Source organism: Bubalus bubalis, chromosome 3 (assembly GCF_019923935.1).
Source record: "Bubalus bubalis isolate 160015118507 breed Murrah chromosome 3, NDDB_SH_1, whole genome shotgun sequence".
Taxonomy (NCBI): domain Eukaryota; kingdom Metazoa; phylum Chordata; class Mammalia; order Artiodactyla; family Bovidae; genus Bubalus; species Bubalus bubalis.
Genome location: NC_059159.1, coordinates 36552659 through 36566221, shown reverse-complemented (window position 1 = coordinate 36566221; position 13563 = coordinate 36552659). Strand labels below are relative to the sequence as shown.

General features: G+C 51.3%; 1 protein-coding gene across 13 annotated transcripts in view; it reads right to left on the bottom strand.

Annotated features, from left to right (window-relative positions):
- The window catches only part of MINK1 (misshapen like kinase 1), a 47120-nt gene extending 34084 nt beyond the window's left edge, over positions 1–13036 (bottom strand). For 4 of the 13 annotated variants that reach the window (XM_006060082.4, XM_006060086.4, XM_006060083.4 and 1 more), the window contains exon 1: positions 12637–13015. In XM_006060082.4, the coding sequence (XP_006060144.2) occupies positions 12637–12693 (57 nt within the window). In that variant the 5' untranslated portion in view covers positions 12694–13015. Of the gene's footprint in view, positions 1–12636 lie in introns of all 13 variants that reach the window. The other 9 variants (XM_025280743.3, XM_025280744.3, XM_025280746.3 and 6 more) reach the window with 7 other exon arrangements.
- Between the last annotated feature and the right edge of the window lie 527 nt (positions 13037–13563).

The following is a 13563-nucleotide window of genomic DNA, read 5'->3' as shown; positions in this document are numbered from 1 at the left end:
TGGCATCACCGACTCAACGGACACAGGTTTGAGCAAACTTTGGAAGATGGACAAGGACAGGGAAGCATGGTATGTTGCAGTCCATGGGGTTGCCAAGAGTTGGACGCTACTGAGCAACTGAACAACAAGGAGCGCACCCATACTGATGTTCTTACTTCAAATGGTCCTTCAGATCTTTCTGAACCTTCCCTTTCTTTGGTATCCTTCCTGGATGCCCTGCCCCACGTCCCAACTTGGTGCTCAAAGATTTTTAGCAATGAAGAGAGAAAGAAGGGAGGAGAGGCCTCTTGGGTCTGGGGGCGCCTTAAGGATTATCTGGTCCAGTGGTTCTCAAAGGGAATCTGCTCACCTGGGAAAACACACATACCAAGGCCCTGCCCTGGGAAGACTGAATCACCTGGCGAGGAGGGGCAGGGTCTGGGTAAAACGTGGGTTAAAGAAGCTACCCAGGTGACTCTGAGCATGCCTCTGATTAAGAGCCTCTATTCTTATCCCTTTGTTTTCCTAAGTGAGGAAACCCAAGTCCCAGAGAGATGACGCTCATCCTGTAAGCCAGAGGAACTGAAACAGGAGCCAGGTCTCCGGGCTCCTGATTCCATGCCGGCTCCATATATCACATTGCCTCAACTCTGACAGCCCTCTGTCAGCAGGCCTCCGCCAGGGAGCTCTCTGCAGACGTCACTCCTGCTCCACCTGGGCAGGTTTCAAGGATGGGGCGGGGGATGCGGGCAGCAGTGGGTACGTTAATCACTGACTTGCGACACACACCTCATCTGCACAGAATGCACCTTGAACTCCAGACTGACCAAACACACGGGAGCCCTCTGTTTCTGCTGGGGCCTGGGCACTGCAGCAGAGCAGCAGGAGCCTCTGAGTTCATGTCTAACCAGCTCTGGGACCCTGGCCCGCTGCTGGCACCTTTAAAAATGTCACATGGTCCATGGAGGCTCTGCTTTAAACATGGACACTTAAGCCACTCTGTGCTTTTATCGGTGGTGGTGATAACAACCATATCCAGGCAGGCACAATGCCAGACGCCAGGGTAATACCTAGGGAAGGCTGTGTTCCCATGAGTGAGGAGTGGCGTGCTCCTCCATTCACACTATGAGCACCAGGGGTGAGTGAACCAGGCTCAGCCCAAGAAAAACCATCAATCCATTTATAGTTGACTCAGTCTAAGAAAGAAACAGGCTTTAGATCGGAGTGAGAGGGGCTGTGGTGAGGAGGGCCATGGGGCTAGACCCTGGAAGGTGGTGGTGAACACGTGGAACCTCCTGTAAGGTTGTGCGTAGGAAACAGTAAAGACCGAGTCCTCAGGCCCTGGGACCTGACACCAGGGTGGGTGATCCAGGGAAACAGCCCCGAACAGGGGATCCTAAGCTGCCCCCCAAAGCTCCAACTAGAGGCCCTGTGGCCTGGATCTTGACCTGTAAGAAAGGCCTCTCCACCACACAGGGCTCCCCTGCCCTCCTCTCTTCCTGGGTGACTTAATTGCCAAGCCTGCCTCTCCTTCCTTTATACTTCCTTCCCCACGAAGGTCAATGAAAAAACTGTAAATGGTGTGAACAAAGGGAGGAGGCTAGGCAGGCCATGGAATTGGTGACCTGTATTCTAAGAAATCCAACTTAATTCTAGGTCATGCTTTGGGTCTGTCCACGGGTGTGGACACCACAGAGGAATACAGCCTGACCAGGCTCCATATTCTGCAGGCCTGGAGACCCAGGAAGGTGACATCAAAGGGACCTCAAAGGCTGCCCTCGATTTCCCCATGACAGCTTTCAGAGCAGACCACTCCTTCCTCCCCGTGAGAATCTAGGCCTTTGCTGTGGCCTGTCATTCCACAGGAAACAAGCTCCTGAGCTCAGACTGCCTGATTTTAAACAACTACCTCCTTCTACTTGATGTCACCTTTCTGCTCCTCATGATACATGAATACATGTCTGTCAAATAAGCTGCCAGCCAGAGTTACACCACTGGCCACCCCTTGGGAAAGGGGAAACACAGAAAAGACAGAGACCCTCCTCTGGGTACAATGTACTCATCTAAGGATGGCTTTCTTCTACTTCCAGGGAGAAGCCCTCTCTGTTAACACAGGAACCCCTCACACACAGAGATATGCTTTTCATTTTATTAGCTTCGTCCCCTGCATGGTCTCCTTCCCACCTTCCTCTGTAGCTACCCACCACACCCCCAGGATGAGAAGTAAGGGCTAAGAGTAAACAAAATGACGCATATAAGTACAACAGAACCAGAAAGCAAAGCCCAGCTGGGAGATGGCAAGAGGAGCTGAACACGGAAAAGAAACCCTCAACTTCTCTTTCCGTTCCTGAATCTTTTGTGATTCCATGTGGCCATTTCACTGAAAACCCCCTCGGAGGCCTGCTGCCTTGCGCTGGAGCCAGGAGGAAGGGGAGTGGCCCGGGCTGGCTGATGACACACACGGACTTCTGAAACAGGTCGCCTCACCTGACTCGACAAATAGTAAGTATCCGCCATGTCAGCCCTCTGCTTAGCTCTGCACACACAAAGGGAGGAGACACAGATGGGTGGTTGCCAGAGGCTGGGGGTGGGGAGTTGGGTGTTTCATGGGGACAGCGTTTCAGTTGGGGAAGATGAAAACGTTCTGGAGGGGACGGCAGTGACGGTTGCACAACAACAAGAATGTACTTGATGTCACCAAATTGTGCACTTAAAAACGGCTAAGATGGTCAATTTTATGTTGTGTATATTTATTAATAACTACAATTAAAAAAAAAATTTTAAGGTGGGAGGGATGAGCCAGTCTTTTTCTCCTCCCTCTGAAGAACAGGGCTTCTTCTGAATCATTAATGCTCTTTCCTCCAGAATAAATCTGAATTCTTGCACACCCTTTTCGCTCCCATCATCAGAGAATGCCGCCTGGCAGCCTGACATCCAGAAATCTCCACCAGTTCTGGACACAGGCCCCTGGATCTTTGTATTCTCAGCGTGTGCCCATCAACAGCAACCCACCAGCAGTTCCAATGGCTCAGGCTAAGCTCATTTGCTATGTTTTTACTTCCCTGATGGTCCAGTAGTTACCCATCTGCCTGCGAATGCAGGGGACACACGTTCGATGCCTGGTCGGGGAGCTAAGATCCCATATGCGGAGCAACTAAGTCCCTGTGCCACAACTACACTCCACGTAAGCAACGAAAGAGCCCACATGACGCAACGGAGATCCTGAGCGCCACAACTCAGACCCGCTGCAGCCAAACAACTAAATATTAAAAAAAATTTTAAGTCATTTACTAAATAAATAAGTAGAGTCATCCTCTCTTCTCAAAAAATGCTCCCATGTGATTAAAACCTGTCCACTGCCAAGACAGATATAAACGGTGACCTCTTAGAGGCCGTGACCACTGCTCTTACAGGCTGCCTCCAAACCATGAAACAGGCCATGTTTCAAAGTTTCCTAATACAATTCTTCACCACAGATGTTTTACGGACAGTGTTGTATTGTCCCGAGTGAGCCCACAAAGCCTGTTTCCCACAGGCCACATGTCCATGATTAAAGCAAGTGCAAGACAACACTGCTCGAGGCACACAGTCCAGAGTGTCAGCGGCAGGCGCCCTCCCTCAACACGCCCCAGAGATGCCTGCCGCCTGGGCGCAGGCCTCCAGCAGCGCAGGGGCGCGCGGGCTCAGGTTCTGGGTTGAGTCCGACCTGAGCCCGACTCTGCAACCTGCTGCTTAGTGGCTGTCCTCAGGCACGTTATTTAATTTCCAAGTTCTGTAAGCCTTGGTCTCTTCACCTTGAAACATGAGGAAAATATCCCACTTCAAAGGGTTACTGTGAGGAATAATGAGATTATACAAGGAGGGAATGCTCTGCATAGCAAGTATTCATTATTTTCCCTATTCCACTCCAGAACCCCTTCTGAAATGAATCTACATTAAAATATAAATGACTTGTATCAGAGCAGTTTTTGTTCCAAACTGAAGAAAGAGAGAAAAAGAGGGCTTCCTAGAGGTCTGAAGGGATACAGGGACTGGCCAACTTCTGAACCACATGTTGTCTGTCCTCCCCAACCCTGCTCTCTGGGATTGAAGGTAGTTTCCATGGTGAAGAAGGACACTGTGAAGGTGAGAGGGACTTTCCCCAACTTCTCCAAACCTTAGCTAGACTAGACCAAGAGCCCATCAGTCTTGCCCCCTCGAGTCGGATACGGAGAGCAAGAAGTGATGGTGGCCGTGCGACATTCATGCATTCCCACCAGCCACTCTGCTCCCAGCCACTCACTCACCCCCAGAGCTCTGTCCTTCTCCAAAGGAGACACTAGCCAAGTGGTCTTCCCTCTAGTCAGTCCCCTGCAGACTGAGCAACGACACTCCCTCAGCACACCTCTGGCTTCATGGGGCCAACCTCAGGATGCAAAGACTGGAGAGAAAAGACCACTGCACCAGCCTCTGCTCTCACACTGGGACCTCACACCTACTTCCTCCTCTCGCCTCCCTGCTGCTCAGAATTTTAGGGCACCCCATGTCCAACAGTTCTGTTTCAATAGAAGTAGAGCCGAGTTACAAAATTATGTCAATTTCTGGCTTACAGCAGCAGAGTGATTCAATTATATATATATATATATATATATATTTTTTTTTTTAAGATTATTTTCCATTACAGGTTATTACAAGACAAAGTCTGTCTGAATCTTTTCTTGAAGACTCTTTCCGAAGCTGCTCAGAACTGAAGACCAAGTATGACATGCTTTTCAGCCACTCTCTTACAAATGTGCCTTGAAAGAGAGAGTGGGTAGGCGGTGAAGAAAGAACATGAAAATCATCTTCCTTGCAGTCTGGCTTTGGAGCTGGCCCATTTTACCTCCAGAGGTGTGCTGGCAGACAGATCCGAGCTGCGAGAAGAGCTTCGTGCCATGCGCACGAGTAGTTTACAGCCTATATTCCTCTCTCCGCCCGGAAAGAAGGAAAGGAGGGAGCTTAGGATCGACTTCTGACTTCTCGGGAGAAACTTGTCCAGTCCTTCCCCTGACCTTTTCCACATCCGTAAGAGGTTCACAAGAGGCCCTATCAGCAAGGTGGCTGGGAAAATAATTCTTCAGTGTGCTTTCCGGTCATCGCCGGGTGCTTCACAGCCCTGACCCCCACATATTAATATTTAAGGTTGTTAGTGCTTCTGAGACAAACTGGCAATGAAACCTCCCTCCCCAACATTTTCAAACACCCCCAGGAGGGCAGTGTCCCCCTGGGTTGGGAAGCACTTAAGTCAGGAACGATGCTCTTTTTTGTCACATGGTGCCCAGCACATACGAGGCACTCCGGTGGGAAAGTGACAAGAATGCCTGGCTCCTGATGGCTTATCAAGGGAATAAGTACTGAACCCTGCTGTGTAGTCTGCATGCACTGTGAGGCTCAACAAGAAGTGTGGATTATGGTTCCTATAGTTAAGGAAGTGAAAGGGAAAACAAGACGATGAAATATGATTTTAGTAGGGGTGATACATATTCAAATGCTAAATTACAAGGTCTGTGAAAAGGTGACCAGTGAGGGCTGGCACGGTCAGGGGAGGTTTTGTGGAGACAGTGGACACTGAGATGACTGGAAGGAGGTGGCAACTTCCTCACTCGGCCCTACTGGTCCTCAGTGTGTCCCTGCAGAGACCACTGCTGAAAGAAAATTCCTCCAAGCCTGTGGTCTAGGACCAACTTGGCAAGTCCGGCCCTTCAGATCCTATCCTGGATGGTTTTGGTGGAAGAGGGTGGGAGAAGATTCCCCTTTTCCCTCAGAAGACCCGCTGCCATGGGCCTGCTTTCAAGAGGCGCTTCTCCTCCGAAAGGCAGAGCAGATTCACCACCACAGGCACAGACTTAGTCACAGGCTCTGAGAGGGGCAGTTCCTGGCTGTGACTACCGAAGCTTCACCTGTCACCCTTGGCTGCAAAGACTCTCCCACTGTGAGGACACACACTTTCCTCCTCAGTCCAAGGTCTTCTCGGCTGCTCCCTTACCAACCTGCAGCATTCCCCTTGCTGCAGGCAGAGTCTCCATGACCTCCACGCATCCCTCTCTCCACACCACAGGCTGGGCCACCACACACTTCTGGCAGCCCGCCCCACCCTCCTGACATTTCAGCCGCTCCTGGAGTCTGGCTCCTCCAAGAAACCCAAGACTGTGGTTCTCTGTGCAAAATTGGTAACACTTCCCGACACACCCCACTCATCCTTGACTGGTACAGTGTAAATTGAGAGAGACCTGTTTATACATACAGTATCCACCTAGCCTTAGGCAGAATCCCACTGACCATGGACGCTAACTCCAAGGCTGGGCCTGCTCGTGCTTATTCCTGTGAGATTTACCTACCTTCCAACCCTACCCACTACTTGGGGCCAAAGACATCAAGTCACACACACACACACACACACACACACACACACACGTAAGGAGATGAAAATGTTAATTAGCTTGACTGCAGTTATCATTTCACTATGCCTATGTCTATCAAAACATGTTGTGTACCTTACATACATAAATATGATACAAAACAGCAGTCCCCAACCTTTTTGGAACGAGGGACCGGTTTTGTGGCAGACAACTTTCCCAAGGACTGGTAAGTGGGGGGTGGTTTCAGGATGATTCAAGTGCATTACATTTATTGTGCGCTTTATTTCTACTATTATTACATCAGGTCCATATTAGATCATGAGGCAGGAGATCCCGGAGGTTGGGCACCCCGATATAAAACATCTAGTGGTACACCAGCTCCCTCATACACCCACTTAAGACAACAAGCACACGCAGTCACCCTCTGCAGAGCGACATGTGAACTCGCACACACCCAGTACTGAGACCTTCCCCCCACTAAATAAAAATAAGAGTCACATGCTCTTTCCACATACATACCCTTACCCTTTGAAAGAGACAAACTTTTTTTCTTCTCTCATAGGAAGATTCAGAAGAAATCCTTTTGGAAATGAAGCCTGGACTTTCCCCCCCATCCTCAAGCTCCTATCCCTTGGTTAACTGTTGACCTAAAGCCCCACCCTAAGAATGGCCCCATTCCAGGGTTTCCGAGTTCGGGTCATCACCACATTCTACCCGTTGGCTCACCTCTAGCTCCACTTTCTGTGGCATTGTCAGCTTGGTTTTCTGACAGGCGATTTCTCTCTCAATCAACCAACCAAATATTTCTGTCTTGTAAAAAGTAAAAACAATTCTTGTTATGTGCTCTCACGGCTTGCTAAAGTTTTCTGCTACAGTCCTTATCATGGCTTGCAATTTTCTGCATATGTGATTATACATAGAGAGATATACATATGATTGTTTTATGAATGTCTCTCCCTACTACTAGAACGTAGGAAAACCGTGTCTATCTTGTGTGTCATTGTATCTTCTGTGCCTAGTTCTAGTTCTTTTCTCAAGGAGAACAGGAAATCCTACCTTTAGCAAGTACATCCTTGGCTGTCTGGTCACTGGGCAAAATCTCCAGGGGCTTCCTGGTCACCATAATTCCATCCCTTTATTTTCTCCTCCCTCTACCATCTCCTCCCCATATTAAGAACAAAAAACCTCAAGCATCTTTTCAATTACCCTCTTGGGGAGTGTCCCGTTAGATGGAAGAATCCCAGACTGAAGTCAAGAACTGGCTAGTTAGGAGGAAAAGGCCAGGGAGAATAAGAGAGAGAAAAGAATGAATGTGGGCTTCTCCCAAGTCATATTTTTGTATCTTCCTATATTCTCTGGGCATTTGAGAAATGCTTTGAGACTTGACTTATTAACTTGATCGCTTTCTGTTCTATTTCTTCAGCCCTACTGAAGAAAAAACTGAGGGAGTTGTGGGTGTAAAGTGAGTGCTGGAGGAGGGGGAAAGACTGGATATCAGATTTCAAGAAGACTGACCACTACAGACAGAAAATGAGTATGAGTCACAGCAATCAGAGTTAACAAAAACTTCCTGACCCTGAGGGTTCTAAGATAGAGGAAGACAGAAACAGTTTAAAATTTGCAGGGGGTAGGTGATATGTGTGAGGGGGTTGGGGGGAGCCTCAGCCTGCAAAGGCATTGCTTAGGTGGAAGCTCCCAGAGCTCTGATTAAATGGCTTAGAATGGTATCATCACATTATTACATCCTTCCTGTAGTATCTAGAACCCGATTCTCAATATAGGAGACCAACAATGCTTGCTGACTGACTGATGCAGAAAAGGATGTTACAGGTAACTCTCTCTGGTACAACTTCGGAGACAGAGAGATCAGTCGGGCAGACTCTCAAACGGCTTCTGGAGATGCTCTGCAGTCCCAGAACTGTTTTATGTTCCTGGGTTGAGAGGTCACCACATTCCTTATTTATTAACCAAGGCCAAAGTACAAGCTCGTAAAGGGCGGCTGTACACTTCCTGCTATCTTGTCTCCAGGATGACGGGCAAGGACACTCAACCTACCCAAGCTGTTGTTCCGTTTTAGGCACACAGTTCAGAGTGGAAAGGAATGGAGGCCAGATATGAAATTAGAATTTTATTGTTAACTGAGCTCCTGGGAGAAGCTGGAAGCTGGTGGTGGTAGGCAGGCCAGCTCTCTTGCTGACCCTCTTACTGTTCTCTTAACTGTGAAAACCTCGCTTCTCCAAAGACCCTCCCCTCTGCGGATCACAAAGGGCAAGGGCTCTGTCCTACCCGGGGCACAAAAGGTGGCGATGTCTCCTTCCTAGCTTGGAAGATGGGTGAACATCTCCTTCTAGCAAAGTTCTCTGCTACCTTCCTTCCAGCCTCTGGCCAAAGCAGCTTTTCACTTCACTCCAAGTGCCACTAGTTCCCCCAAGAGCCCCACCCTCACCTGCAGTTCTCTAGGGAAAAAGTCCCCACTCAAAGCCCCTGCTTCTGCTGCAGATCAGCCTGTCCAGCCCTGGCCTGAGGCATCTGTCATCAACATTTGGACAGCCAGCACATCAGAGTGCAGCGGTTGCTCAGCGGCCTAGAAACACACGCCCAGAACTGCCAGCCCTCCAAGTGGTGCTGGTTCCACAGCCTCGCGAAGAGAAAAGGAAGGGGAAGAGGCTTCTCCAGAGAAGAGCCACAACACCACAAGACTGTTAGAGCAAGAACATCTCTGTCAGCACGACTGCCCGGCAACGAGTCCCTCCTGCCTGTGCGCCATGGTGTTATTTCCATACACACTGAGCGCAGCCCCCCGGTTCCAAGGACACTGCAGTCTAAAACTTCCAGCTGGCCAGACAGTAAAGAGAAGCTGCTCGGTTTGTGAAGCGGGTCAACCACGAGGAGCAACACAAAAGGAAAGAGGTCAGCCCAGGGCCTGCTCCCTCCTTGTCCCATCCACTTCCACTGATACTTCTGCTCTGTGAGAAGCCAGGAGTTCCCAGTCAGAAGATTCTTCTGGAATATAACCAAACTTGGACACAGAAAGGGTCTGAAATAAGAGGCCCATTTTTTTTCTCTTGGAAGATCCTAACTTTACTTCAAGTCTCAGATGGAGGCTTCCAGAGCTCTGTTTACCACCAGACGAGGTCTCATTCCAAAAAACTCAGAAAAGATATATTCTTAATTGTGTGTATACAAAAGGCAAGAGAAAGCCTAACCAGCATGATGTTTATTGAATGATGCTTTCTTTTAGCAGAGCTTAGAGCTAAGAGCTTTCACTTGTTAGGACATGCCTTTATTCAACAGTTGAGAGCACCCCCCACCACGTGCAAAACACTGTTATAGGCCCTGGGGATGCAAAACTGAACAGAAGAGTCAAAATCCTAGCTTTCACTGAACTTATATTTTAGTCAGGGTTGATAAGTACATGTCAGCTGGTGATAAAGACTACAAAATAAAACAAAGCAGACTGAGGGGTGCTATATAAAAATTTATATAAAAATGAAGCAGGGGCGGGAGTGCTATTTTAGATACACTTGTGCCGGAAGCCTTCTCTGATTGTCATCTGATAACAATTAACAATAAGGGCAATCATATGGTCATGATGTGCCAGGAACTGGACTAAGTACTTAATATGCAGTATTTCACCCAGTCCTCAGTAACTCTGAGTTCAGTACCATCACCACTATACAGATGAGCAAACGGAGAATGAGAAGGTGAGGCTCTTGGCAGAATCTGCAGCCAACCCGGGAAGAAGGGGGAGCAAGGCCATGGTTACTCATAAGTGAGAAAGCGGGGACCTGAACTTAGGAACACAACCCCACACTACTGGGCCAGAAGACAGAGCCTTAAAGAGGTCAAGCGTGCCTGTGGTCACAAAGTGGCAGGTCTACCTGCCTCCCCACCCATGGCTAAGAGATAGTGCCATTCAATCTTTCCTAATATCAGCCTATTACTCTCATCACCACCTGAAAGCTAAGCCTTATCTTGAAACAAGAGAATAAAAACAACTTGGACTCTGTGAGGCTGGCTAATAAATGCTGAATATGCTCCTCTCCAATCCCCCTCCCCAGTTTAGAGAAACACTTTTCTGCTAATTCTCCAGGTTGCCATTTCTCGACAGACAAGAACAGAATAAGAGATGACTGAGCCCAGCTGTTACACAGGGGCTCTCTGAGGTGGGGCAGAGGGGACAGGTCCTTCCCTGAGAAAAGTCCAACAGGCCTTCTGCAGTCCTATTTCAAAAGAAGTGCTCCCCCCCACCTCAAGCCCTGGAGTACTGGGGGGGTGGTAGGGGAAGAGGGATGCTTTCTTAAAATGCCTGAGGCAGGAAAGACCATAAGCACTGGGAGCAGGTCAAGGGCCTCTCTGGAGGGAAGGAGAGGAGAACAGGGCAGGAGATGATTGAGGAAAGAGGCTAACACTGCTTCAAAAGTAGAGAAGTTAAGAAGGGAAATACCACATCCAAGGTCATAGGGTGTCTGCAGAACTGCTGGAAATCCCAGGCCGAGGATCCAGGCCAAACTAGCAGAAGAGGCTAAAGGAAAAGAGAAGCCCAAGCAGAGCCCCACAAGGTTTAAGCCAAAGATCATGGTTTGGACCCACCTGTTTTTATTATATTTAAGTCACCTCAGCAACAGGAACCTGCAGCGAGAGTTAATCAACAACCAAGGTAGGAAGGGAAGGTGGGGACTCATGCTATAGATAGTACACTAAGGGGAGCCTGGATTTCCATCTTATACCCCAGCTGGCCTGACTTGAGAGTCACAGTTTAAACCGATTAAGACTCTCCTTCCTAAAGCCTTCAGACCCTCTTCCCCTAAACACACATACACAGAGAGAGAGAAATTCAATGTTCCATCTCCCTCCTCAGCAACTCATCACCTTATCTGAAGCAAGTCAGGTGTCCTAGCCCAACGTTGCACCAAACAAATTATGACCTGAATGGCAAGAAAAACTGTGTCACCTAGAGAAACCCAATTAACGACATGACTCTGCTCTCTTCAATTCCCCTCTCCCCTCCAGTCATATCCGGGGCACCTGTGTGGCTGACCGCCTTTTCCTGCTACTGGCCACATTCCCTGACCAACTCAAAAGCCAGAAGACATTTCAATAGGGGCCTCCGGAGCACCCAACCCAGAGATGGGAAACCCTGCTCTCCCCAAACACCCTGGCCCGTTGAGAGAGCCTGAAGGACACAGGACAAAAACACCCCCTGGGGGACAGGCTGGAGTCTTCACCTTGAAATCACTCAGTGGCCCCTTAAGCCAGGGCTCCCTGCTGAAGAAAAACAGGTAAATGCTGCTGAAAGCTCCCAAATGAGGACATGCAAGGGCCCCAGGAGAGACAACGAATAGGTATTTCCAAGAAATTCCTGCTGCAGTTGTTCCCCTCTGATCTCTTTTCTAATGAGCCCCTCCCTGGAGAGATCTCCATCGCCTCCCCCGCCTTCCAGCAAAGCCATGAATACTCAAGCTTTTCCAAACCCGAAGGACCACATGCTGCATGTGTTTGTGTGTGTATAGACCTGTAAACATCCTCTTCCCAGCCCAGGCCAGAGTTTCTGAAGACCAGAAACGCGTCCCCTCCTCCCCCGGTGCACTTGACTTTCCTCCCAGCCCCACTGCTCTGCTGCAGAGTTGGTAATGTAATATGCGGGGGACCCTGAGACCGGAAATGCCTGGTGCTGGACTGCTGCACCTGAAACGCGAACGAAGGCACCGGGGCGGGCGGCAGCCGAGCAGCGGGGTGAGGGCGGCGGTAGGAGGTGTGCGGCCCGAGAGGGGAGGCTGAAGTGCCGGCCGGCGAAGAGATGCAATTCAGGGCTGGGCGAGGAGGAGAGAGGGTGATGAGGGGGAGGCTGGCGAGGCAGTGGCAAAGTCAAAATTCGAGGAGCCGGGAAACAGGAGGCGGGGGGAGGAGCAACGGGAGGAAAAGAGGCCCCAAAGGGGATCAAGGGCCAGGAACGGGCACCACGGTAAAGATACTGCAGGTTCAGGGGAACTGGAAGGTGACCCGCAAACACCTGGGAGGAAGGGGTCCGGAAGCTGAGTAAAGGTAGAGGAGGAGAGAGGAATGGGGGCGGGGCACTCCAGGGCGGGGACCGAGCTGGCTCCCAGAATCTGCAGCGCGTGGAGAGCGAAGGGGAGCGGAGGGCGGGGGCCAGGGAGAGGGGCGGGGGTCGCCGCGGGGGACCCGGCGCCCGGGAAGCGCGCGAGGCGTGCGGCCACCCGCTCTCCAGCGGCGGGGACGGGAACCAGGAGAGGCTGGGGGCGGGGGGCGGCGCGCTCACCCGCAGGGCGGACAGGTCGATGTCGTCCAGGCTGCGGGCGGGGGCTGGGTCGCCCATGGCCTCCACCGGGAACGGGGCCCCGGGGCCGCTCACGCTCCGGCTCGGTTATTCCGCTGCCGCCGTCGCCGCTTCTCCCCCATCGGGGGATCCTGGGGGCGGGCTCCACCGCGCCTCCCCCGTAGAACGGGGAGGGGGAGGGCCGGCGGGAGGACCGACCCACCGACTGACAGGAGCTCTCGCCCCAGAGCCTGCAACCCGAGCCTCCCGCCTCTCCTGCGCAGGCGCGGAGTGGCCGCGCACCGGGAGGGTGGAAGAGGGAACGTGACGCGGGCGCGCCGGGTTCCCCCTCCCCCTCGGCGCAGACACCTGCGCGCAGGCGCAGGAGAGAGAGCGAAAGGCGCGCGCGAGGACTGAGGGACCGCGCGAGCCTGGCGTGAAAGAAGTGGGCGGCGGCCGAGGCGGCCGCGGAGCGCGCCCACCAGCTGGCGCGCGTGCGCACACGCATTTCCTTCCCTTCCCCTGTTTTTTGCCCTTTCTCTCCCCCATTTCCTTCTGAGCTCTCCTTTGACGCCTTTCCTTCCTTTTCCCTCCTCTTTCGTGTGCCCAGCTGCCAATCAAACCACCCACCTCTCTATTTGCGGGGGAAGGGGGGTGGGACCCAACCCCCTCTATTACTAGGGGGGTTGTTATGGTAACTCCCCACGCGAGGGCTGGGTGGCCTCTAGATAGGATGGGCTGTCCACCCACCTAATTGCCATAGCAACAGTGGAGCCGCTGAGGGAGGGGCCTCTTCATGAGAACTTGGCTGGAGAAACCGTCTGGGGGCTGGGGAGTGAAGGGGGGACTGGCTGCCTCGTGACTGCCCCTTACCCCTTCCCCGACTGCAGTGGGAAGTGTTGAGAAGATCTCAGATCTTCCTATCCTAAC